Genomic DNA, 25,477 nt, shown 5'->3' with positions numbered 1-25,477 from the left:
TCCCCCCTCCACTTGGCGCGCCGGAAGGCCCCAAAAGGCAATCACGTGACCCTGGGACACAGCAACCGTCGTAAATATGAGTCGGTTGGCAAACATCCGAATTTTGATCCCGTAAATCCGGGATACTGAAACCGTCATAAATGCGTGCCAAGCGTCGGCAGTTTGGATCCCGGGACTGTGGGGTGGGGGGGATGTTGCAAGACTGAAAAATGTCCCACCTCACTTTTTCCGGCGCCGTTGCAACTTCGAATGGTCACTAAACAAATCGTTGTACGCTACTTCTATTTTTTAAAACCTCCATACGCATTAATGCGCGCACACTGAGGATTGAAGGCAAAATACATTTCCTGCGCTTACGAAGGACTTTCTGCAGAAAATGCCGCTTTAACGGGAAAGCTTTGGCAAGGGAAATCTGATTTTTTGATTTCCTCTACGGCTGGGCAGGGCTGGGCTAGGCGGTGGGGGGGGGGGGAGAAATATTCAGGCTGGGCTGACCTTCGCTCTGCAGATTATGGCCGGCTGATTTCTGACGTGTCTCTCCGTGTCTCTCCGATATGACTTCAAGATTTTGGCATTTGGGGCAGGAAAAACAGCCCGTTTGGGGGGAGGGGGTGGAGAGAAAGCCTTGGCCAAGGGTCCCTGCGTCACTGGAGGAAAGAGCGGGACGAGCATTAGAAGGGGAGGGGGAAATCCAGAAATCTCTCAAATTAATTCAGGGGGAAAAGTGGATTTTCTCCAACAGCAAAAGGAAATATGTTGTTGTTTTTTTTACCTTCCCCCTTGTTCGTCTCTTGTTTTTTTCTGGGTAATATCGTACCCAGATTTTGCACTGGAAATCCCATCCTCTGAGATACACGGAAGAGGTCAGTTAACCCGAACAAAGAGAAAGAACATAAGGTTGGAAGGGACCTTGGAGGTCTTCTAGTCCAACCCCCTGCTCGAGCAGAAGACTCTATAGAAGGGACCTCTAAACCTGGCAAGTTTTAAGACCAGTGGACTTCGACTCCCAGGATGCTGTCTGGGGGATTCTGGGAGTTGAAGTCTACCCATCTTAAAAGCTGCTGGCTGGGGGATTCTGGGAGTTGAAGTCCACAAGTCTTAACATTGTCAGTTTTGGAAACCCCTGCCCTCTACTATCCTCACTGGCTTGATTCAGGTAGTCCTTCGACCTACAAGTTTGTTGAGTGACCGTTTGAAGTTACGACGACACTAAAAGAAGTGACTTATAACCATTTTTCACCTGGCTTGGAGAGCTGCCAGGCCGATCTCTGCAAAACTTGGCCAGGAGTCTCGGAGAGTCGCAAACCAATGAAGCGAATGAATGGTTTCCTGCAAACTCCACTCCCCTGTTGCTCCTCTTTTATTTCCTCTGGTCGGGGCCATTCACCGTCCACTTGTGGCCTTCCTCCGAAGTTGACCCGTTCTTTCGCTGCTCCCTTCATCTGGCAGCTCTGTGCATGCGCACACTGGGACCAGGCTCCAATTGTTCTTCTGCCTCACTGATGTCTGACTCCGAAGGCAGCTGATAACTGTCAGACGGCCCTGGCCCCCTCTCTGCCTCCGACACAGAGCCCTCCTCAGAGCCTCCCCCAGACTCCAGGACTGGCCCAGCTTCCTCCCCAACCCTCCTCACTGTCTGAATCAGCTGCCAACTCTGCTGGCTGCTGGCTGGCCACAACACATCCCTTTTAGAGCACACTCGCTGGGGGATTCTGAGAATTGAAATCCACTCATTTTAAAGAATGGAGGCTGAGGAATCCTCAGGAACTGAGGAACAAAATGTCAGCTAATCGAAGAAGCCAGTTTTGGGCTTAATCCCTAATGCAAAAACCAGATTCATGCTGAGTTTCTGAGTCATCTGCCTCATGTCACAGGATGCCAGCTTGGCTGATCCAAGATAAGGGGCTTATCTATGGGGCACCTTCCTCTTAGAACAGCTTGCCTAAAGAAATGAGTATTTTCAGGAGTGTCCGTGAGCTTCCAAAAAATGCATTGTCTTCCCCTTTCAATTACTGGCCATCCTCAACTTACAACCGATTCGTTTAAACGACCAGTGACAACAGCCCTGAAAAAAGTGTGTCCTACAATCACACTCTTAAGACCGTTGCAACGTTGCAACACACACACACACCCCATCTTCTCACGAACAAAATCTGGGCGCTTGGCAACCGGCAAAGTCAATGGGGGAAGCTGGACGCGCTTAAGGACGTGATTCACTTAACAACAGCAGTGATTCGTTTGAACAATGAAAGCCAAAGAGTCGTAAAATCAGGCCCCAGGGACACGGCGACCGTCATAAATATGAGTCGGTGGTCGAGCATCCAAATGTAGATCAGATGACCACGGGTGATGTTGCAATGGTCGTAAGTGTGAAAAATGGCCATAAGTCATTTTTTTCAGCACCGTTGTAACTTCGGTCACTAAACGAACGGTTGTAAGTTGAGGACAATTGGTATTTATCGCATTCACATTTAAGAGTCAGTCACTTAGCTGAAATCGTACAGGTTCTCCTGCTTGAGCAGAGGGCTGGACTAGAAGACCTCCAAGGTCCCTTCCAGCTCTATTCTTATTGAAACTTAGCTGAAATCGTACAGGTTCTCCTGCTTGAGGAGGAGGCTGAGCTAGAAGACCTCTAAGGGTCCCTTCCAGCTCTGTTCTCATTGAAATGGTTTCAGGTTCTCCTGCTTGAGCATGGGGCTGGACTAGAAGACCTCTAAGGGTCCCTTCCCTCTCTATTTTTATTGAAATGGTTTCAGGTTCTCCTGCTTGAGCAGGGGGCTGGACTAGAAGACCTCTAAGGGTCCCTTCCAGCTCTATTCTCTTCTGAGTTAATGTAGGGCAAGGACGCAGCAGCTGTTTCGGCAGATGTTGCCGGTTGCTCGAAGTGGTTTTAAGCCATCGTAAATAAATTCATCTTGGGCCTCCCGAGAGGGAAGGATGACTTGGAGGGAAAGGAATTTGAGGGCGAGAAGGACGGCATTACCAGAAGCGCCTTCAGGCCAGGAGGCAGCGACCACGGAAGGCAACTGCTCTCTCGGCACAGATGTGGGGTGGCGGCTTTCGCATGCGTGCCCCGAAGGCTGAGGGGTGGAAACGTCAGAGGCAAAAGGGATCCAGAGGAAATGAGGCGTTTTCTTGGAAAAGTCAGAAACCGGAACACAATCCTGTCCCAAGGCTTCCTTTTCTCCGCATCTTTTCTTCCTTCCCTCACTTTTCCCCCCTTCCTTTACTTTCTGCATTTTTTCCTTCTCTCCAGTTTCCTCTTTCCCTCCCTTCCTTTTGTTTCCATCTTTTCTTTCTCTCCCTTTCTTTCTGCATCTTTTCCATTCTTCTTTCCATTTCCTCCCCCTCTTCCTTCCTTCTTTCCCTTCCATTTTTCTCTGTATCTTTCCCTTTCTTTCCCTCTTCCTTTTGTTTCCATGTCTTTTCTTTCCCTTCCTTTTTTCTATCTTTTCCTTTCCTTCACTCTTCCTTTTTTCTCTGCATCTTTTTCTTCTCTCCCTTTTCTTTCTGTATCCCTTCCTTTCTTTCCCTCTTCTTTCCGTCTTTTCTTCTTTCTGTATCATTTTCTTTCTTTCCCTTTCTTTCTCTCTTCCTTTTTTCTCTGCATCTTTTCCTTCTCTCCCTTTTCTTTCTGTATCCCTTCCTTTCTTTCCCTCTTCTCTCCTTCTTTCCGTCTTTTCTTCTTTCTGTATCATTTCCTTTCTTCTTTCCCTTTCCCATTCTTTCACTCTTCCTTTTTTCTCTGCATCTTTTCCTTCTCTTCCTTCCTTCTTTCCCTTCCTTTACTTTTCTCTGCATCTTTTCCTTTCCTTCTTTCCCTCTACTTTTCTTTCTGTGCATCTTTTCCTTCTCTTCCTTTTCCTTTCTTCTTTCCCTCTTCCTTTCTTCTTCCTTTTCCTTCTCCCCATTTTCTTTCCTTCTTTCCCTCCTTCCCTTTTCTTTTCCTTCCTTCCTACCCCTTCTTTCTTTTGCTCAATGACCGGGTGATTCACTTAACAACTGCAGTGATTCATTGAACAGCCGTGGCGAAAAAGGTCGTAAAATTAGATCGGACTCACTTAACAACCTCTTCGCTTAGCAGTGAAAATCCTGGCCTCAATTGCCATTGTAAGTCGGGGACTGCCTGTACCAAGGAAAGACACTTTAATTTTTCTACCCTGACCTAAACCTTCGCTGCCAAAAGGAGCGAATTTATTCATGACAGGAAGGAAATAAAATTAAAACTTCTCACCAAGTTTTCAAACCCGCCACTGACGCCGAGGCGCCTTTTAAATTGCTTCCATTAAACTCTCCCTGCGTGGACTCCCTGAAAACCGGAGCACTCTTATCTGATAGGCTGAGGGCCAGGTCTCTTATTAAAATTACTGGGCTGTGCTCCAAAAAAAAAGAATTAAAATATAAAACGTCAGAGGAGGAGCAAAAAATAATCAACAAGGTTTTAAAGCCCGATGGGAATCAAGCAACTTTTGCATGCAAGTCACGTTGTATAAAACAGCCCCTGAATTTTGCAAAGGTGTCGGATTCAGACAGTTAAGATTCACTTTCAAACAATTTGCTAATTGTTATTTAACACTGGGGTTAGGGGGCTTTGCGGGCCTATAGGGTGGGAGGTGACAGGGGGGATCCAAACTGGATTTTGACCAGGGATTTAAAAACGGATCAGATGAATAATTATGGCAAAACTCAAAACTCCCTTTCCAAAACTTAGGATTTAACTAGGTTAATTCTGGCCGGCGACTTTCCTGATTACAGGAAGGTTGAGAAACTGTTTTTGAGAGTTGAAAGATATATTCCATCTCATCACCAACTTCATTCATAACCACAAGGATCCTTCCACTAATTTTAATTATTTTTTTGGCCCATCAAAGGCAACAAATGGCTTAGCCTTTGTGGAATTGTGGAGCGGGGAAGAGAAACCCCCCCAAATATTTGCCCTCCTGCTATGGATGTACTTTAAAATGAGATTTTTTTGCATCAAATGGATGGCAGCGATCCGTGTTATGAAATTTATGGTATGAAAATCACTGCAGTGCCAGGATTAATGCAGAGTTCTTGATCCTGGCAACTTGAAGAGGGGTGGGCTTCAACTCCTAGAATCCCCCATCCAGCATGCTTTAAGATGGGTGGAATTCCACTCCCAGAATCCCCCCTCCAGCATGCTTTAAGATGGGTGGACTTCAACTCCCAGAATTCCCTATCCAGCATGCTTTAAGATGGGTGGACTTCAACTCCCAGAATCCCCCATCCAGCGTGCTTTAAGAGGGGTGGACTTCAACTCCCAGAATCCCCCAGTCAGCATGCTTTAAGATGGGTGGACTTCAACTCCCAGAATCCCCCATCCAGCACGCTTTAAGATGGGTGGAATTCCACTCCCAGAATCCCCCAGCCAGTATGCTTTAAGATGGGTGAACTTCAACTCCTAGAATTCCCCATCCAGCATGCTTTAAGATGGGTGGACTTCAACTCCCAGAATCCCCCATCCAGCGTGCTTTAAGAGGGGTGGACTTCAACTCCCAGAATTCCCCATCCAGCGTGCTTTAAGATGGGTGGACTTCAACTCCCAGAATTCCCCATCCAGCGTGCTTTAAGATGGGTGGACTTCAACTCCCAGAATCCCCCAGCCAGCACGCTTTAAGATGGGTGGAATTCCACTCCCAGAATCCCCCAGCCAGCATGCTTTAAGATGGGTGAACTTCAACTCCCAGAATTCCCCATCCAGCATGCTTTAAGATGGGTGGACTTCAACTCCCAGAATCCCCCATCCAGCACGCTTTAAGATGGGTGGAATTCCACTCCCAGAATCACCCAGCCAGCACGCTTTAAGATGGGTGGAATTCCACTCCCAGAATCCCCCAGCCAGCATGCTTTAAGATGGGTGGAATTCCACTCCCAGAATCCCCCCTCCAGCATGCTTTAAGATGGGTGGACTTCAACTCCCAGAATCCCCCATCCAGCATGCTTTAAGATGAGTGGACTTCAACTCCCAGAATCCCCCATCCAGCACGCTTTAAGATGGGTGGAATTCCACTCCCAGAATCCCCCATCCAGCATGCTTTAAGATGGGTAGACTTCAACTCCCAAAATTCTCCTCCTTGGAGAATCAAAGCAGCCCATTGCACATCTGCCCAAACTTCATTTGTGGGGCAATTCGGATTCCATAGGGCTCGCCGAGAAGCAGGATTTGAACCTAACTAACCCAAATCAACGAATTCATATATTTATATGGTTTGATATCAGAAACAGCCCTGGATAATATATATTTTGTCCAGAAGAACGATGGCAACATTATCCAGCTGCAGAGAATGAAAAAGCCAACATCAAAGAGGCTCAAGGAGGAGCAGTCCAGATGTTTGGGTCACCCGAATTTTGGGATCTGCCCATTGCTGCCGAAGTCTCTTAGCTCATCCCCTTGATGGCCTTTTGTCCAGCTTCAGATCTAACCTGGTTAGATCTTGATCACTTGTGCAGCGAGGCACAGGCTCTTCCGCTGGGCCCCGGGGAGCTGTGGCTGGATCCACAGCTGCGCGTAGCTGCCCCCCACTTGTCCTTTCGTCAGCCGGCTGGGGTTAATGCAGACGCACCCCAAAATGTCCTAAAGAAGGCAAGAGGTTTTAAATTGAGTTTGTTTGTGTCCTGACCTAGGCTTCCCAAGAGGATAAATCAAACTCCTTGTCCCGATAAAAAACCCTTTATTAATTTCCTGTGAATTTTGCTAGAATTCTATTCTATTCTACTCTATTCAATTTTCTATTCTATTCTAATTTTTTCTTTTCTTTTCTATTCTATTCCACTCCATTCTCTCTTCTCTTCTCTATCCTATCCTATTGTCTATTCTATTCTATTTTCTATTCCATTCCACTCTATTCTATTCTACTCTAATTTACTCTCGTCTCTCTACTCGTTTCCCCTATCCTATCCTATCCTATCCTATCCTAATTTCTATTCCATTAATCCAATAAACCTAAACCTATTCTATTTTCTATTCCATTCCATTCCACTCTACTCTCTATTCTGTTCTACTCTATTTTACTCTCGTCTATCCTACCCTATATTCTATTCTACTCTATTCATTTTTCTATTCTATTCTAATTTTCTTGTCTATTCTATTCCACTCCATTCCACTCTATTCTCTCTTCTCTTCTCCTTTCCTCTATCCTATCCTATTGTCTATTCTATTTTCTTTTCCATCCCATTATACTCCACTCTCTATTCTATTCTACTCTACTCTACTCTCTTCTCTCTACTCTTTTATCCTATCCTATCTTAATTTCTATTCCAATTTCTATTCCATTCCACTCCACTCTACTCTCTATTCTATTCTACTCTATTTTACTCTCTTCTATCCTACCCTATCCTACCCTATATTCTATTCTACTCTATTCATTTTTCTATTCTATTCTAATTTTCTTTTCTATTCTATTCCACTCCATTCGACTCTCTTCTTCTCCTCTATCCTATCCTAATTTCTATTCTATTTTCTATTCCATCCCATTCCACTCCACTCCCTATTCTATTCTACTCTATTTTACTCTCTTCTATCCTACCCTATATTCTATTCTACTCTATTCAATTTTCTATTCTATTCTATTCTAATTTTCTTTTCTTTTCCACTCCATTCCACTCTCTTCTCTCTTCTCTTGTCCTCTATCCTATCCTATTGTCTATTCTATTCTATTTTCTATTCCATCCCATTCCACTCCACTCTCTATTCTATTCTACTCTACTTTACTCTCTTCTCTCTACTCTTTTCCCCTATCCTATCCTATCCTATCCTAATTTCTATTCTATTTTCTATTCCATTCCATTCCACTCCACTCTACTCTCTATTCTATTCTACTCTATTTTACTCTCTTCTATCCTATCCTACCCTATATTCTATTCTATTCTATTCTATTCATGTGAATCCCAACATGGAATCAAGGAAGGTTCAAACTCAGCAAAGGACACACTTTGCACGGCACAGAGTTCCAAATTTGATCCTGCGATAACACGGGGAAGAGCTACACCCCTGTGCCCCCCCACCCCACCCCACCCCCCCATCACCCTCCACACGGCATGAGACACCCCGTCGCCCTGGGTGCTTGCTATCTGAGCCCATCCTTCAACGAAAACCATGAGGTCTGGAATCTTGGGTTATTTTTAGGAGCCAGGCCTAACAGCTTAGGTATCCGGGCACGAAAGCCCCAAGGGGGCGAGGCTGCCTTCCTAATTTTTCTTCCCCCCCCCCCACAACCCCCCGAACTCAGCCGCATAGCTGGTGTCTGCCCCCACCTTCACGAAGTATTTCAAGTCGGAGGGGGTGATCAGAAGGTCCGGCGTGACGGGCAGAGATGCGTAAGGGTAGAAGCGCTCGTAATCCACACTCATGTCCTCGGGGGGCGGGTAGAGAGGATAGTAGCTGTTGAGAATTTAAAAGAGGGGGGTGGGTGGGAGAAAAGAGATCGAGTTATACCCCCCATGAATGCTTTGCCCGAGCTTTGGCTGGCATTCAAGGCCGCGCCCGGCAGCTGTTTCTTCTCCTCTACCCATTGAGTGCCAACGCAATGCCAAGCTGGCATTCCAGGATCGTCCCCTCCTGGGGTTGGGGAGGTTGGCATCTCAGGCCTCAGGGCCAAAAAAAAGGGGGGCAGTGTTCCCAAGGCCGGGCGGTGGCACGTTTCGTCCCGGAGGAGGAGAAGCAGCTGTGTTTCTGGGGCTTTTCGACCCGAGGGCAGCTGGCATCGGAAATGCCCCCTGGACTCCTCTTTGGAAGGGGTTCAAAAAGAGAACAAGAGAGAGAGAGAGATGGGGGTGGAATGAGAGGAGCCGGCAAGCCGTGGTTTATTTCAAAGGTGGTTTGTCGATTGACGGCGACGGGCGGAGGTTATCGGAGCGGGTCAAGCCATGTTTACAAACCACCATGGCTTGTGGGGGTTTGTGAGGCACACGGAGGCAAAACCAAAGGAAGCATGATTGGCCTAAGAAATAAACCAGGATGTAAAGAGGTTAATCTTTTAGGGGCATTCAGGGATGGGATGGTGGCTCTTCCGGCCCTTTGGCCAATATCGTCTGATTTCTTTCTCCCTCCCTTTTTCTTCCTTCCTTATCTCTTCTTTCCTTCCTTCTATCCCTCTTTCTCCCTCCCTTTTCTCCATTCCCTTTCTTTTCCTTCCTTTCCTATCTCTTTCCTTGCTTCTTTCCCTCTCTTTCTCCCTCTTTTCCTTTCTTTCCTTTTCTTTATCTTTCCTTTTCTCCATTCCCTTTCTTTTCCTTCCTTTCCTATCTCCTTTCCTTCTTCCTTTCCCTCTTTCTCCCTCCCTTTTCCTTTCTTTCCTTTCCTTTATCTTTCCTCCTTTTCTCCATTCCCTTTCTTTTCCTTCCTTCTTTCCCTCTTTCTCCCTCCCTTTTCCTTTCTTTCCTTTTCTGTATTTTTCCTCCTTTTCTCCATTCCTTCTTTTCCTTCCTTTCCTATCTCTTCTTTCCTTCCTTCTTTCCCTCTTTCTCCCTCCCTTTTCCTTTCTTTCTTTTCCTTTATCTTTCCTCCTTTTCTCCATTCCCTTTATTTTCCTTCCTTTCCTATCTCCTTTCCTTCTTCCTTTCCCTCTCTTTCTCCCTCCCTTTTCCTTTCTTTCCTTTTCTGTATCTTTCCTCCTTTTCTCCATTCCTTCTTTTCCTTCCTTTTCTATCTCTTTCCTTGCTTCTTTCCCTCCCTTTCTCTTTCCCTTTTCCCTTTATCTTTTCCTTTCTTTCTTCTTTCTCCCTCTTTTCCCTTTTCCTTCCTCCTTTCTTTCTCCCTCATCTCTCCTTCTACTCTTTTCCCCCGCGCTCTCCCCTTTAACTTTTCCTCCCTCCCTCCCTTTTCCTTTCTTTCATTCTCCTTCCCCTCTCTCCTTCCTTCCTTCTTCCTTCCTCTCACTCCTCTGATGCTTTTCTTGAAGCATTTTCCACACCATCAACAGCCATGCTTCTTTGTACATCTTCTGTTTGGCCATCTCCTGGAAAGCCACGTTTGAAACTTCACCAAGCCACGGCTGATTGGGCATTTTTTAAAAGAATACATAATTAACCAGTGTTCTATTCATAACCATGAGGACTAGAATCTTCCCTTGGTCCCATCCATTGTTTGAGAATGCCTTTTAAATCCCAGTCCTCCCCTCTGGGCCCAACATGGACACAAAACAGCTTTTGGAGTTTGTTTTTGTGTATTTGTGGCAGGCTAAAAATCTAGGACAAAACCCAAACCCGCGTTCCGAAATGCCTTACCTCCGCTGAGTCAGGATGTGTTTGAGGATTCGAGAAAAACGGTCCTGAAGATTAGAAGAACTGAGCAGGGAGGAGAAAAAACAGAGTAAGAAAGATAGAAAAAAAAATTAAGAGTTTGATCGCTGAGCTACCTTACAGGATTGTGTTGAAGGTAAAAATGTAGGGAGGGATTAAAGTTGACGGCGGCTTAGAAAACTTTTTATCAAAAAGAGGGTTAAACTTGGGCTCTTAAACAAGCCCGTGATTGTATCCATTGATTCTTTTTCCCCATCCGTTGACTTTTCCTACTTGAGCAGGGGGTTGGACTAGAGGACCTCCAAGGCCCCTTCCAACTCTCTGTTATTCTGTTGTACCTACTCCACATATTTATTCTGTTATTTATAAGAAGCTCTTATCTTTTTTATCAAAAAGAGGGTTAAACCTGGGCTCTTAAACAATCCAGTGATTGTATCCATTGTTCCCCCCCCCTCCGTTGACTTTTCCTACTTGAGCAGGGGGTTGGACTAGAGGACCTCCAAGACCCCTTCCTAACTCTCTATTATACCTGCTCCACATATTTATTCTGTTATTTATAAGAAGCTCTTATCTTATTTATCAAAAAGAGGGTTAAACTTGGGCTCTTAAACAAGCCCGTGATTGTATCCATTGGTTTTCTTTCCCCTCCGTTGACTTTTCCTACTTGAGCAGGGGGTTGGACTAGAGGACCTCCAAGGCCCCTTCCAACTCTCTGTTATTCTGTTGTACCTATTCCACATATTTATTCTGTTATTTATAAGAAGCTGTGGCTTTCCTGTCTCTTGCGTAACAAGAGAAGAACTCAAAAAGAGCTGCCCACAGAATTAAGGCGATAGGAGCACAAAATGATACGGCTTTCCTTAGTAAGGTGGGTCACTTGAAATGGCTGAGCAAATAGAAACATACTTTTCATGTATGGCTAGCTTCGTATTGCGTGTGTATGTTTTTTTAATGTCACGCCTATTGCCTAGAAATGTTACAGTGAGTTGGGCACCATATAAACCAAATAACCAACCAACCAATCAATTAATATGTACCCAAATCTATTGTGCTTTTTCCTTTTTGAACAAACTGTGTTTTATATAAAGCATATCAAAGGAATCAGAAGCACAGCAGTAATCCAAGCAGGAAAGAACTAGGAATTATGGTTAAGTCTAGAGCCATAACCATTTGCTCCACCTCTCCATACTCCTTCCAAACTCATCGACTTCATTCAAGTACATAATTCTCCTTCTCTGTCTCCCTCTCTCTGCCCCCTGCCAGGGAGACGGCGATTGGAAGTTACAACTGCCAAAACATCTTAGGGAGAGATTGACATGAGCGGGATTCGAACCGCTTGACCAAAATGGTCAGATACGGAAGACGCCATTCTATACCCTAACAATGAGCGTCTTCTGCATTTGTGGAGTGGCAGAGACAGAAGATCTGGCTCACATCCTATTTGGCTGTTGCTTGTATAAGGGGGGGAGGGGTGAAAGACAGATCTATATAACGAATGAATGAAACCCATTGAGATCCCCTATATCAAAACAACTTACTTTATATGCAGCCATAGCAATAGCAGTTAGACTTATATACCGCTTCATAGGGCTTTCAGCCCTCTCTAAGCGGTTTACAGAGTCAGCATATTGCCCCCAACAACAATCCGGGTCCTCATTTTACCCACCTCGGAAGGATGGAAGGCTGAGTCAACCCTGAGCCGCTGAGATTTGAACAGCCGAACTGCAGTCAGCTGAAGTAGCCTGCAGTGCTGCATTTAACCACTGCGCCACCTCGGCCATAATTCGGGAAATAATATTTAACGCAGCACATTCCTTAAACGAAATGGTTCAGTTGAGATCTGCGAAGGTGGGACTGATTGGGGGAGATTGTAAGGGTGACACCGGGATACAATTCTATGTCATTCCATTCTATTTTATATATCTTACGTATTAAATTATATTGTACCTTATCGTAAAACTCTTGTATTTTATTGTACCTTATTTTAAGTTGTTTGTATAAGATTTTATTGGCGATAGGGGTTTGAACCTTGGGCTTTGACATGGCCTATGGGCTAATCAAGGAAGCTATTATATGGGCCTGGAGAGGAGGTGAGATAATTAGTAAATAACCTTTAGTTAACTACAATAACAACAAAATGTTAATGGGCAATATTTAATGATACATACAGGTGTGTTACGGGGAGGCAGGGGGGTGGAAATGCTCAGATATCCTACTTAACCGAATTAATTTTAGAACATGTCATAAAGGAGTAATGGTATTGGAGATCAATTGAAATTGCAAATGAATGGCAGTAGGTGGTTGTGTCTTCTAATATAAATGATAAAAAACATGTTTAGCCGAGGTGGCGCAGTGGTTAAATGCAGCACTGCAGGCTACTTCAGCTGACTGCAGTTCTGCAGTTCGGCGGTTCAAATCTCACCGGCTCAGGGTTGACTCAGCCTTCCATCTTTCCGAGGTGGGTAAAATGAGGACCCGGATTGTTGTTGGGGGCGATATGCTGACTCTGTAAACCGCTTAGAGAGGGCTGAAAGCCCTATGAAGCGGTATATAAGTCTAACTGCTATGTTTAAACAATGATAACCAAATGAGAATTATGGTACAGGGATAGTAAAATATATAACTTTTCTTTCTTGATTTAAAACGTACAACATGATTTGAATGAAGTATATGTTAAGGACTGTGGAAGAAACACACGGAATATATTTGTAACCAATCGATACGCTTTCAACAAGATGTAACGAAAGATGTTTTTTTTTTCTTATTTTCCTTTCTGTTTAACTAAAACAATAAAATTTTCTCAAAAAAAAAAGAAAAAAAGAAAGCTATCATATCATACTCTGTTATTCCTGTTATGTGATGCTCCATTTTGAGCCCTGCATCCCTGGGTCGCTAATGATGTATGAGGTCATAAAAACGTAGTCACGTTTTTAGTTTTTTTGCAAACCTTTCATATAGCAATAGCAATAGCAGTAGACTTATATACCGCTTCATAGGCCTTTCAGGCCTCTCTAAGCGGTTTACAGAGAGTCAGCATATTGACCCCAACAATCTGGGTCCTCATTTTACCCACCTCGGAAGGATGGAAGGCTGAGTCAACCCTGAGCCGGTGAGATTTGAACCGCTGACCTGCTGATCTAGCAGTAGCCTGCAGTGCTGCATTTAACCACTGCGCCACCTTGGCTCATGTGTTAGTCACATTTACTTGCCGACACCCACGGCTTAGTCATGGCTAATCAGTAATTATTTTTAAAAATATCACTTTGTCACATTAGCTCTGGACGGAAGGGTTCATCTCTTTTTAAAAAAAATAAAATAAAATAAAGCATCGCAAGAGTCTAGTCCTTAAGGCAGCTCTGCAAAGGCGAGCAACCTACATCCTTGATTTACGACCACAATTGGGAGCACAAGGCAGTTGCTAAGTGAGTCGTGCCGGATTTCACGACCTCTTGCTTTTGTCCCTGGTTGTTCAGCGAATCAACTGCACTTGTTAAGTCAACCACACGGTCGTTAAATGAGTCCAGATTGCTCCATTGATTTTTGCTAATTTAGGGACCGTTCAAAGTTACAAGGGGCTCTGGGAAAAGTGACTGAGGAACGGTCCTCATGCTTACGACAGCCCTGGAATCCAGTTATGTGATCAGAGTTTGGGCACTTGGGAAACTGGCATGTACTTATGGAGGGTGGAGTGTCCTGGAATTACGTGATCGCCGTTTGCGGCTTTCCCAGCTGGTTTCCGACAAACAAAGTCAAGGGGGCAAGCCGGGTTCGCTTAACAACCACATTCCACTTAACGACTGCAGCAACCTGCTTAACCCCTTTGCTGGCTTCCTGGCGGAAACCAAAGATCATATCTGTAATCTAGAAGTACGTTTATAATATTTTATATTTCATAGCTCCAAATATCTATAATGTTTCTAGATTGTATATAATACAAACTTTTTGTATTTTTAATGAAATGTGATGTAGTCAGAACTCAGAATGGAGGTGGAAAGGGACCTTGGAGGTCTTCTAGTCCAGCCCCCTGGCTCAAGCAGAAGACCCTGTACCGTTTCAATTGATCAATCAATCCGAATAGAGCTGGAAGGGACCTTGGAGGTCTTCTAGTCCAGCCCCCTGCTCAATCAGGAGACCCTGTACCATTTCAATCGATCAATCAATCCGAATAGACCTGGAAGGGACCTTGGAGGTCTTCTAGTCCAGCCCCCTGCTCAAGCAGGAGGACATGTACTATTTCAGCTGTGACTAGATTCTTCTTAAATGTGAATGTGATACCAGATAATCCTCAATTTACAAGAGTTCATTTTGCGACCGGTTACAATTGCGCTGAAAAGTGTCTTACGATTTTTCACACTTACGACCATTTTTCACACTTATGACCATTGCAGCATCCCCCGTGGTCATCTGATTTACATTTGGATGCTTGACCACTGACTCACATCTCTGACGGTCGCAGTGTCCCGGGCTGTGTGTGTGTCCCCCCTTTTACAACCTTCCGGCAAGCGAAATCAACGGGGAAAACCAGACTGACTTAACAACCGTGTGACTTGACTTAACCAAGGGCATGGATTCTCTTAACAAACGCGACAAAGTCATAAAACAGAGCAAAACCCGCGGAACAAATTTCATCCTCAGCCACAGAAATTGTGGGGCTCCCTTGCGGTTCGTGGACGAACCTGTAATAGCGCTCAGCAGCGGAGGCAAAAAGAGGTCATCCAATCGGGCACTGCTCCCTTCATCATCCACCCTTGCTTAGCAATGGAAAATCTGGCCGTTAAGGACTGGTTCCACCACAAATGCGCGAACGACAAAAGCGCGCCTGACTAAAACGTGGTGACAAAACCGCGCCGACAAAACCGTGCGACGAATGAGCGACGAATGAGCCCGGAAGCGCGCCGACAACAGCGCGCCAACAGAAGCGCGCTGTAACCTAACCCTAAACCTAACCCTAACCCTAACCCTTAACTTAAATCGCGCTTCTGTCGGCGCGCTGTTGTCGACGCGGTTTTGACATCGCGGTTTTAGCGCCACGGTTTTGTCAGCGCACTTATGACGTTTGCGCTTTTGTCGGGTCACGTCGAGGACTAACTTCTAAAGGCAAGAGCAGCGTTTCTGGAAGGCACGCAAACTTTTCCTGACTGTCTGGGAAAGCCACCAATGACCCCGCAGTTCCGAGTTTCTTTCTTCTTCCTCCTGTCACTTGTGAGCTGCCTGTGAGTCACATCTTATCCCCCCATCTGTGCGAGGGACGGCGTTTGTCTCTCACACTCATTGCTCTCTCTGCAGATCCCCAGAGGTGTTTCTTGGCTTACGCAACTGGGATTGTGCAAGAGGCCAATCGACAAAGGGTTGACGCTCACTCCTGAATCACTCCACAACCCCATAGCAAGGAGGGAGGCAGGCAGTGTTAGCTTGCTTTGCAGGCTAGAAATCTCTCTCTATATATAAAAATGGTGCTATGGGTGTATGAGTGTATGTGTACACCAGCATAACTCTGGAATGCCTGGAGCAATTTCAACCAACACACCGATGACTTACCCTCTGGAGAAAAATACTGTGGGGGTAAGACATCCCTAACACCGCTCAGGGTGTGTGTTCTGTTAAGATACACCCTGTTGTGCCTTAAAATGGCTTCTACTGTACTGCCGTAAAATGGCTTCTACTGCACAGCGCTGTGGGGTTGTCCTGGTAACGGCTTCACAGTACTCCACAAGGGGGCTCCCTCTGGTAAGGGGGGAAATCCAACATTAGAAATTACGTTTGCTCCAGACATTTTCAACCCCCTATAAATAAATACCCGGACGCTTGGTTAAAAAAAACGAATAAAAATTTTGAACCGCGTAAAACCTTTCTCCCTTTTCCTCGCTCGCTCGCCTGCGTGCAATTGAACTGGTTTTTTTTTTCCCCGCAAGGATCGTACCGGCTGATTTCTTCCGCTCCCATGTGAAAGAGCAAATCCACCGAGGTTAATCCGAAAATCACTCCGTTGATATCCAAGGTGCAGGGATCGGAGACGAAAAGCACTCTCTGGAATTTGGGGGGGGGGGGGGGGAGAGAAACACCAATAGAGGGATTAATTCAGCAAACTTTTTTGAATACTGTTGCCAAAGTAAACTAAGGAAGGGGCTGGCAACCTTAAACACTCAAAGAGCCACAAAGATCCTAACTGGATGGCTCCCCACCCACCCACCCCGTTCAATTCTGAAGCTGACCGCACCATAGAGTCTCCTCCTAGCGCAGCGTCCTTTCCCCTCTACCTGTCCTAACTGAAAGCCCCATCAATTGTGGAGCTGAACCGGCTACAGGGAGCTGCAGCAGAGGGATGAGAGCCACATGTGGCTCCGGAGCCACAGATTGCCAACTTCTAAATAAGGAGTTAAGTGAGATTTTGTAAACGTTGGTTAGCACAAGCCAACGTTTCCCCAAGCCAACGGTCTTCTAAAGTGCTGGCATCGCAGCTCCCACGATTCCTCAGCTAGCAGGGGATTCTGGGAAATGAAGTCCCAAACCACCCCAGGTCTACTTTCCTTCAACAGCCACAGACAAGACCGTGGTTAATTCTGCTGGGGAATTTCGCCGTTTGAGCAATTATTATTCAGGGATATATTATTTCCCTAGGGAGTTGCCCCAGCAAAATAAACACCCCCGCAGCCAAGGTTGCACCCGGGGAGGTTTGAGAAAGTATTGTCTTCCTGCTGTTCTTGGATTGGGCCCAGCAGAAGGGATTCCCCTTGCTTGTCACTTTTGAGAAAAGGAACGGGTGTGTTTGTGTGTTCCTGATTGCACACCCAGTTCCCCGCTGCCTTTTCTGAAAAGGAGATTTAATACAGTGTTTCTCAACCTCGGCAAATTGGAAGATGTGAGGGACTTCAATTCCTAGAATTCCCCCAGCCAGCCATGAATACAAACCAGTCACCACCCAGCCAGAATAAAAGTTAGCCATTTCCCCTTTTAAGAACTTCAACAAATACAGTAGAGTAGAGCAGAGTGGAGTGGAATGGAGTGGAGTAGAGTAGGAAAGGAATATGGGAATATACTAGACTAGACTAGGAATAGAATAGAATAGAATTAGAATAGAATAGGGAAAAGAATATAGAATAGAATTCAGAATAGAAATAGAATAGGGATAGAGAAAAGAATATAGAATAGAATAGAATAGAGAAAAGAATAAAATAGGAATATGGGAATATACTAGACTAACTAGGAATAGAATAGAATAAGAATAGAGAAAATAATATAGAATATAATTCAGAATGGAATAGAAATAGAATAGGAATAGAATAGAGAAAATAATATAGAATAGAATTCAGAATAGAGAAAAGAATATAGAATAGAATTCAGAATAGAAATAGAATAGGAATAGAGAAAAGAATATAGAATAGAATAGAAAATAATAGAATAGAATAGAGAAAAGAATAAAATAGGAATATAGGAATATGGGAATATACTAGACTAACTAGGAATAGAATAGAATAGAATTAGAATAGAGAAAATAATATAGAATATAATTCAGAATGGAATAGAAATAGAATAGGAATAGAATAGAGAAAATAATATAGAATAGAATTCAGAATAGAGAAAATAATATAGAATAGAATTCAGAATAGAAATAGAATAGGAATAGAGAAAAGAATAAAATAGGAATATGGGAATATACTAGACTAACTAGGAATAGAATAGAATTAGAATAGAGAAAATAATATAGAATAGAATTCAGAATAGAAATAGAATAGGAATAGAGAAAAGAATATAGAATAGAATAGAATAGAGAAAAGAATAAAATAGGAATATGGGAATATACTAGACTAACTAGGAATAGAATAGAATTAGAATAGAGAAAATAATATAGAATATAATTCAGAATAGAATAGAAATAGAATAAGAACAGAATAGAGAAAAGAATATAGGATAGAATTCAGAATAGAAATAGAATAGGAATAGAATATAGAAAAGAATATAGGAATAGAATAGAGAAAAGAATAGAGAAAAGAATATAGAAAAGAATATAGAATAGAATAAAATAGAATAGAGAAAAGAATAGAGAATATAGAATAGAATAGAATAGATTAGAATAGAGAAAAGAATATAGATTAGGATAGGATAGGTTAGGATAGAATTTCTTTATTGGCCAAGTGTGATTGGACACAAGGAATTTGTCTTTCATGCAGATGCTCTCAGTATACATAAAAGATACATTCATCACGAATCGTAAGATACAACAGTGATAGTCATAGGTTACTAATAAGCAATCAAATTATACTAGGAAACAAATAAAACAATATAAATTGTAAAGATACAAGCAACATGGTTTCCCCCCTAAAAATAAATACCTGGGCAACGCCTGGCTATTGGCTAATATAAGATAGAAGGGACCACAAAGCAGGCAGAGGGGAAGAATTTGTAAAAAAAAAAATGCAACTGAGCCACCACGTAAGTTTTCTTAAAGTTGAAAGGGGGTGGGTGGAGGAAAATCACAATAATTTCCTCCCTTCCAAAACGTTACGCTTTGCACTAAAGCCTGAGTCACTCTCTGTTGAATTGTCCTTTCCTGGAAAAACATCTTCAATTTCTCTTCCGAAATACAGGAAATTCCTAGCTTTTCTTGAGAGAGAGAAAAAGCACATTTTTTTTTTTGGCAAGTCAAAGCCAAAAGGTAAGCACTATCGCCCTCTGCTGGTGTCTGAAACATCTTTCTGAACCAGCTGGTGAGATGCAGCACCTGTCGGCAACACCTGGAATGGGGGGGGGGAGCCAACAGCTGCAAATCCAACATTTAAAATTGGCCTTTCAATCTAGATTTCAGCCTGGTCTGAATTAATCTTTTGAAATTAAATATGAAATTAAATTAAATACAAAAATATAGGGACGCGGCGGCTCAGTGGCTAAGACGCTCAGAAAGTTTGGCAGTTCGAATCCCCTAGTGCCGCATAACGGATTGAGCTCCCGTTCCTTGTCCCCAGGTTCTGCCAACCTAGCAGTTTGAAAGCATGTAAAAAATGCAAGTAGAATTAGGAATTATGTCGGTGAAATACAAAAAAGAAATCCAGTATTTAATATTACATATAATTACGGCGGCAAGGATTGCCTTTGCCCAGAAATGGAAAAACAAATTAATTCCAAAAGAAGATGAAATAATAAGAAAGGTTATGGATTGTGCCGAAATGGATAAACTAACTAAAGAAATCCGGGGAAAGGAAGAATCAGAATTCTACCAGATGTGGGATAAATGGTATAGGTGGATGGAGGAAAGAAACAAGAATCAAAGAAGGAATATAACAAAACTCAAAAAATAATAGTTATGAGTAAAATAAGAGGATTAAGAATGGTGAAATCCAAATGAAATACAATAGGAGGGGAAATAATATAAGGTGAACGGTATCGATTGATGATTGCTATTATAAGAAACAGGAAGTTCCTGTTCGTACTGTATTGTATAAATGTGGTATACGTCTAATTTTTGTGTGTGTGTATTTTACATGTTTGTTAATAAAAATCTTTTTTTAAAAATGCAAGTAGGAAAATAGGAACCACCTTTGGTGGGAAGGGAACGGTGTTTCGTGCCCTTTCGGGGGTGTTGAGTCATGCCGGCCACATGACCCCGGAGACGTCTTCGGACAGCGCTGGCTCTTCCGCTTTGAAACAGAGATGAGCACTGCCCCCTAGAGTCGGGAACGACTGGCACATATGTGCAAGGGGAACCTTTTTACCTTTACGTATATATAGGTAGTCCTTGACTTATATTCATTTAGTGAGTACTTGAAGTTACAATAGCATGACTGTATTTCACTCTTACGACCGTTGCCGCGATACACACCGCCATGTGACCTAAATTCAGACACTTATCCACCGACTCCTATTTATGACGGTCGCAGAGTCCCGGAGGGGGGGGGGGTGTTGCACTTGATCCCCCTTTTGCAACCTTCCGACACATCAAGTCGACGGGGAAGCCGGATTCGCTTAACGAAGGTGTGACTAACTGAACCGCTGCAGCGATTCACTTAACAACCGTGGTGAGAAAAGTTGTAAAAAGGGGCGAAGCTCGTTTTGACAACCGTCTCGCTTAGCCACGGAAACTTCAGTCTGAATGGTGGTCGTAAGTCGAGGACTGCCCGTAGAAAGCCCGAGGAGGTGGAGCTTGCCTGAAAGGTGGGGAAATTTACCTGTCGGTCCTCTTTGGAGAGATCGTAGACGAACGGAGGTTGGGGATAAATACACACGTGATGGACGTCTCTCAGAGAAGGCACAACCACAAGTTGGGAGCCGGCACTTTGTGGGGTAAAGGAGAGACACAAGCTTGTTAGAATCAGGAATGCAGGTTAAGCCCGCTTAACGACCGTTCGAACTTACAACAGATCTTAAGAGCTAGTTATGACCTGGGTGTTTTTTTGTAATTTGAATGGCCACAACTCCTTGTGGTCACATGATCACATTTTTGGGGGGGAGGGGTTGCTTGGTACCCCACTGCCTTGGTAACCCCATTCCCTTCTAACCCTGATGATGTTACCTAGTTGGGTGATGAGACGTCTACAAGAAAATCACCCAACTCAGAGAGCACCAAGGACCCCACAGTCCTCCTCCTCCTCTCCTTCTCCTTCCCCACTTCCTCCTCCTCTCCCCTCCTCCTCCTCTTTCTCCTCCCTCCTCCTCCCCACTTCCTCCTCTCCCCCTCCCCTTCTCCTCTCCTCCTCCCCTCCTCCTCTCCCCCACTTCCTCCTCCTCTCCCCTTCTCCTCCCTCCTCCTCCCCTTCTCTCCTTCACCTCCCACACTTCCTCCTCTCCCCTCCTCCTCTTTCTCCTCCCTCCCTCCTCCCTCCCACTTCCTCCTCCTCTCCCCTCCTCCTCCCCTTTTCCTCTCCTTCACCTCCCCCACTTCCTCCTCCTCTTCCCTCCTCCTCCTCTTTCTCCTCCCTCCCCTTCTCCTCTCCTTCTCCTCCCCCCTCCCCCTCTCCCCCACTTCCTCCTCCTCTCCCCTTCTCCTCCCTCCTCCTCCCCTCCTCCTCTCCTTCACCTCCCCCACTTCCTCCTCCTCTCCACTCCTCCTCTTTCTCCTCCCTCCCTCCTCCCCCCCACTTCCTCCTCCTCTCCCCTCCTCCTCCCCTTCACCTCCCCCACTTCCTCCTCTTCCCTCCTCCTCCTCTTTCTCCTCCCTCCCTCCTCCTCCCCCACTTCCTCCTCCTTTCCCCCTCCCCTTCTCCTCTCCTTATCCTCCCCCACTTCCTCCTCCTCTCCCCCCCCTTTTCTCCTCCTGTCCTTTTCCCCCTCCTCCTTGCCTTCTCCCCTCCCCCTCCTCCTTTATACAACCTCCTCCCTTCTAGCACTGATGATGTTACCTAGTTGGGTGGTGAAACATCTACAAGAAAAACACCAAACTCAGAGAGCACCAAGGACCCTATGAATTATTATTATTATTTTTTAAATTTCAGCTGTGGGCAATCTCCATTCTACCTCCCACTTAAACCCACAACTTTTCCAGGGGGGCAAGGAAATATACTCCTTGCCCGAAACTGAGCTTGCAAAGACGCCCCCAGCCTGATACAAGCAACCCAGGTCCTCTGTACAGAACAAACCATCTTCTCACCTCCTTGTGCCTTCAATGATGGTCTTCAAACACCGCTTGAAGACCTCGTCGTACAACATGATCAGCTGCCCTTCCTGCAAACAAACCCGTTCGGTTGGTTGATCAAGAACTGAATCTACGATCCCCCCTCTCCCCCCGCCCCCCGATTTAAATCAGGGTGCTCAGAAGCTAATTGGATTTTTTTGATCTAAGATTCTGCCAAGCGTCAACCTCCCTCTCACTTTAATGCTGTTCAGATTTAAGGGACTCTCATCAAGCGCAACCATTACTTTTGACTAGCTGGTGGCTCAGGGGCTAAGGCGCTGAGCTTGTCGATCAGAAAGGGCGGCAGTTGGGCGGTTCGAATCCCTAGCGCCGCGTAATGGAGTGAGCTCCCGTGACTTGTCCCAACTTCTGCCAACCGAGCAGTTCGAAAGCAGGTAAAAAATGCAAGTAGAAAAATAGGAGCCACCTTTGGTGGGAAGGGAACGGCGTTCCGTGCACCTTCGGTGTTGAGTCATGCCGGCCACATGACCACGGAGACGTCTTCAGACAGCGCTGGCTCTTTGGCTTTGAAACGGAGATGAGCAGCGCCCCCTAGAGTCGGGAACGGCTAGTATTCATGTGCAAGGGGAACCTCTACCTTTAGCTGGGGACAGGGCATCTGGAGAGCATCCCTCTTGTGGGAAAAAACAAACCTTTTTTTTGCTTTTTTGGGGTTTCTCTCTGCCAAGAGAAACAAGTTTGTTGATATTTGATTTTGCTTACTTAAGGCCAGCTGCAGGATTTGGCCGAGGTTGTTTGTTTTATGGTACTGTTTTCAAGTGAAAAAATGATGGTCAGGAGGAAAGAGGGGGGGGGGGGAGGAAAGATCCTGCGAAGTTTTTAGGGATCTGGTGCCTCGGTTTGGATTCCCCAGCCAACCTCTGAGCTCACATGGGGGCAAAACACTTGGGAGCCCCCCAACTTTTTATAACATCTGTGTCTCTTCTCCACTCACCTCCACTTGTTTATGCTTTGAATCGACGAAGGGGCCGAGCTGCAAACAGTGAAAGAAAGCCATGGTTAAGGAGGATGGACAGAGGAGGGAAAACACATTCCAAATCTCCTGCAAACTCCACTCCCCTGTCGCTCCTATTTCCTCTGGGAGGGGCCATTCATTGTCCACCTTTGGTCTCCTGCAAACTCCACTCTCCCTTCACTCCTCTTTTATTCCCTCTGGGAGGGGCCATTCATCATCCACCTGTGGCCTTCCTCCCAAGTCGACCCCAGTTCTTTAGCTCTTCCCTTTGTCTGGCAACTCTGCGCAAGGAGGATTTATAGTCACAGACCTTCTCTGGCTTGGAGAGCTGCCAGGCCGATCTCGGCAAAAGTTGGCCAGGAGTCTCGGAGAGTCACGAACCAATGAAGCGAACTAATGGTCTCCTGCAAGCTCCACTCCCCTTTCGCTCCTCTTTTATTTCCTCTGGGAGGGGCCATTCACCGCCCACCTGTGGCCTTCCTCCCAAGTCGACCCCTGTTCCTTAGCTGTTCCCTTCATCTGGCAAGTCTCTGCATGTGCACATTGGGAACAGGCTCCAGCTGTTCTTCTGCCTCACTGATGTCTGACTCTGAAGGCAGCTGGTAACTGTCGGAGGGCCCTGGCTCCCTCTCTGCCTCCGACACAGAGCCCTCCTCAGAGCCTTCCCCAGACTCCAGGACTGGCCCAGGTTCCTCCCCAACCCTCCTCAGTGTCTGAATCTGCTGCCGGGGCCACAACAGGTCTCTCACGCCAAACCTGGAGGTTTTTAAAGCCATCAATTCTTCCCAGTTGTCAACCCACAAACCAGACCAGGATGGTATAAAGACTCCTGCCTTGAGCAGAGGGTTGGACTAGAAGACCTCAGAGGTCCCTTCCAGCCCTAGGACGCTGTATTCTATAGGCAGTCCTCGCTTTACGACAATTGAGCCTCAAATACTTGTTGCTACCTGGGACATCGAAGTGATTTTGGCCCCATTTTACGACCTTCCTTGCCACAGTCGTTAAGCGAGTCACTGCAGTGGCTAAGTTAGTAACACAGCCGCTAAGCGAATCTGATTTCCCCCCATTTGATGTTGCCTGTCAGTCAGCCGCCAAAGGGAATAAGATGGCCCCAACCATCAGAAATGTAAGTCAGCGGCCATGTGTCTGAATTTTGATCCCCTGATTCTGCAACGGTCGCAAGTGGGAGAAATGGTGACGTCACTTTTATCAGTGACGTCGTCACTTCAAACAGTCACTGTTGTGGCCCAGCAGGAGCCGTTGGAGCTGCCACTAGACTCCGACAGCGAGGAGCCCTATGAGTCGGCTTTGGAGGATGTGGAGGACCCTGGATAGGGTTCCGACTCCGAGCAGGGCGCAGAGAGGCTGGTTGGCCACCAGGAGGCGCCTGAGCCTTGGACCAGTGGGGAGGAGACAAGGGAGTGTGATCTTGATGTCATGCATTGGAGCAGTGGGGAAGGAGCCAAGGGAGTTGTTCCTGGATGCCCGGCACCGAAGAGCTAATGGGCATCAGGAACTTGTGCAAGTACAGTAGGTAATTGTACTCAGCTGCTGGTAATTAGGCTCCTCTCCAGACTATAAAAGGACTGCTTGTACACACGCCCCTTTTGCAGAAGTCAACGCATGAACTAATGCTGGAGAACAGTATTGTGAGCCTGGCAGGCTGGATTGCTGCCACGGCTTATCTGTGCCGGTTTGCTGCCAAAGATCTGTCTGTCTGTTAATAAATTCCGTAAAGTATCTTTGGCTCGGAGTGTGTTGGTGTGGGACGAATGGGGGTCAGAACAAGTCACTAAATGAACTGTTGTAAGTCGAGGACACCGTGTACGTTGTAAAGTTCTAACAAATCCTGCACATTTCAGAAGCGTCTCCATTACCAAAAGGCAAACATCGGGCTTGTCCTTATTGATGGTCTCAATCAAGTCCACCATGGGCTCGTAGGCGATGCTGTCCGATGTGGTGTACGGCCCACAGGCAACCAAGACCAGCCGAGGTTCCAGATCTGGAAGGATTAGAAGCTTAGTTGGTTTTCATTTCCAGAAATCCCTGGGAGTGGTTTGGTCTGCATTGTCATCAAAGGATTATTAATGCAAGGGGATAAGGATATTTGCAATTTTGGAGAAATGACGATCCTTAATACATTTATTCGTTATTCATTAAAAAGTTGGCTTGAAAGTCAACATTAAGAAAACTAAGGGGGGGGGATATATAGTATGTGCTAGATACTAAAATAACACGATTGCACTTGTATACTGTTGCTCTTTAACTCCAGTGTAAAAATAGGACAAGCTGAATATATTAATAGATTGTAGAAATACACCGAAGGGAGGAGAAGAGGGAAAGAAGAAAGAGGGGTAGAGAGGGTGGGAGAGAGGATTGGAGGGAGGGTGAGAAGGAAGGGAGGGAGTGTATTGGGAGAGAGGCGTGGTAGAGGGGGAGGGGAAGTAGGGTAGAGGGGAATGATGGTGGGAAGACGGAAAGTTGGAGGGGGGTGAAAGAAAGGGTGTATGGAGGGTCGAAGAGGTACATTGGGTTTTTATTTTGGGGGGTATTATTGACAAGAGGAGTGGCTGTGTTTATTATTTAATGTTATATGGCCCCGGTTCTGTACAGTATATGTGTGACTGTAAGAAAATAAA

General features: G+C 45.4%; 1 protein-coding gene across 1 annotated transcript in view; it reads right to left on the bottom strand.

Annotated features, from left to right (window-relative positions):
- Nucleotides 1-6,256: 6,256 nt before the first annotated feature.
- POLA2 (DNA polymerase alpha 2, accessory subunit) overlaps nt 6,257-25,477 on the bottom strand; it is a 29,122-nt gene continuing 9,901 nt past the window's right edge. Inside the window, exons 11-18 of the mRNA XM_087703715.1 lie at nt 24,716-24,840; nt 22,818-22,856; nt 21,839-21,912; nt 20,421-20,526; nt 16,181-16,287; nt 10,246-10,305; nt 8,275-8,401; nt 6,257-6,595 (exon numbers count right to left, since the gene is read on the bottom strand). Of these exons, the coding sequence (XP_087559841.1) occupies nt 6,449-6,595; nt 8,275-8,401; nt 10,246-10,305; nt 16,181-16,287; nt 20,421-20,526; nt 21,839-21,912; nt 22,818-22,856; nt 24,716-24,840 (785 nt within the window). The 3' untranslated portion in view covers nt 6,257-6,448. The remainder of the gene's footprint in view (nt 6,596-8,274; nt 8,402-10,245; nt 10,306-16,180; nt 16,288-20,420; nt 20,527-21,838; nt 21,913-22,817; nt 22,857-24,715; nt 24,841-25,477) is intronic.

This window comes from Thamnophis sirtalis, unplaced genomic scaffold (assembly GCF_051295495.1).
Source record: "Thamnophis sirtalis isolate CommonGarterSnake01/CBP01778 unplaced genomic scaffold, rThaSir2_p1.2 scaffold_2, whole genome shotgun sequence".
NCBI lineage: Eukaryota > Metazoa > Chordata > Lepidosauria > Squamata > Natricidae > Thamnophis > Thamnophis sirtalis.
Note: the sequence above shows the minus strand (reverse complement) of the source record. Positions and strands in the feature narration are given on the sequence as shown.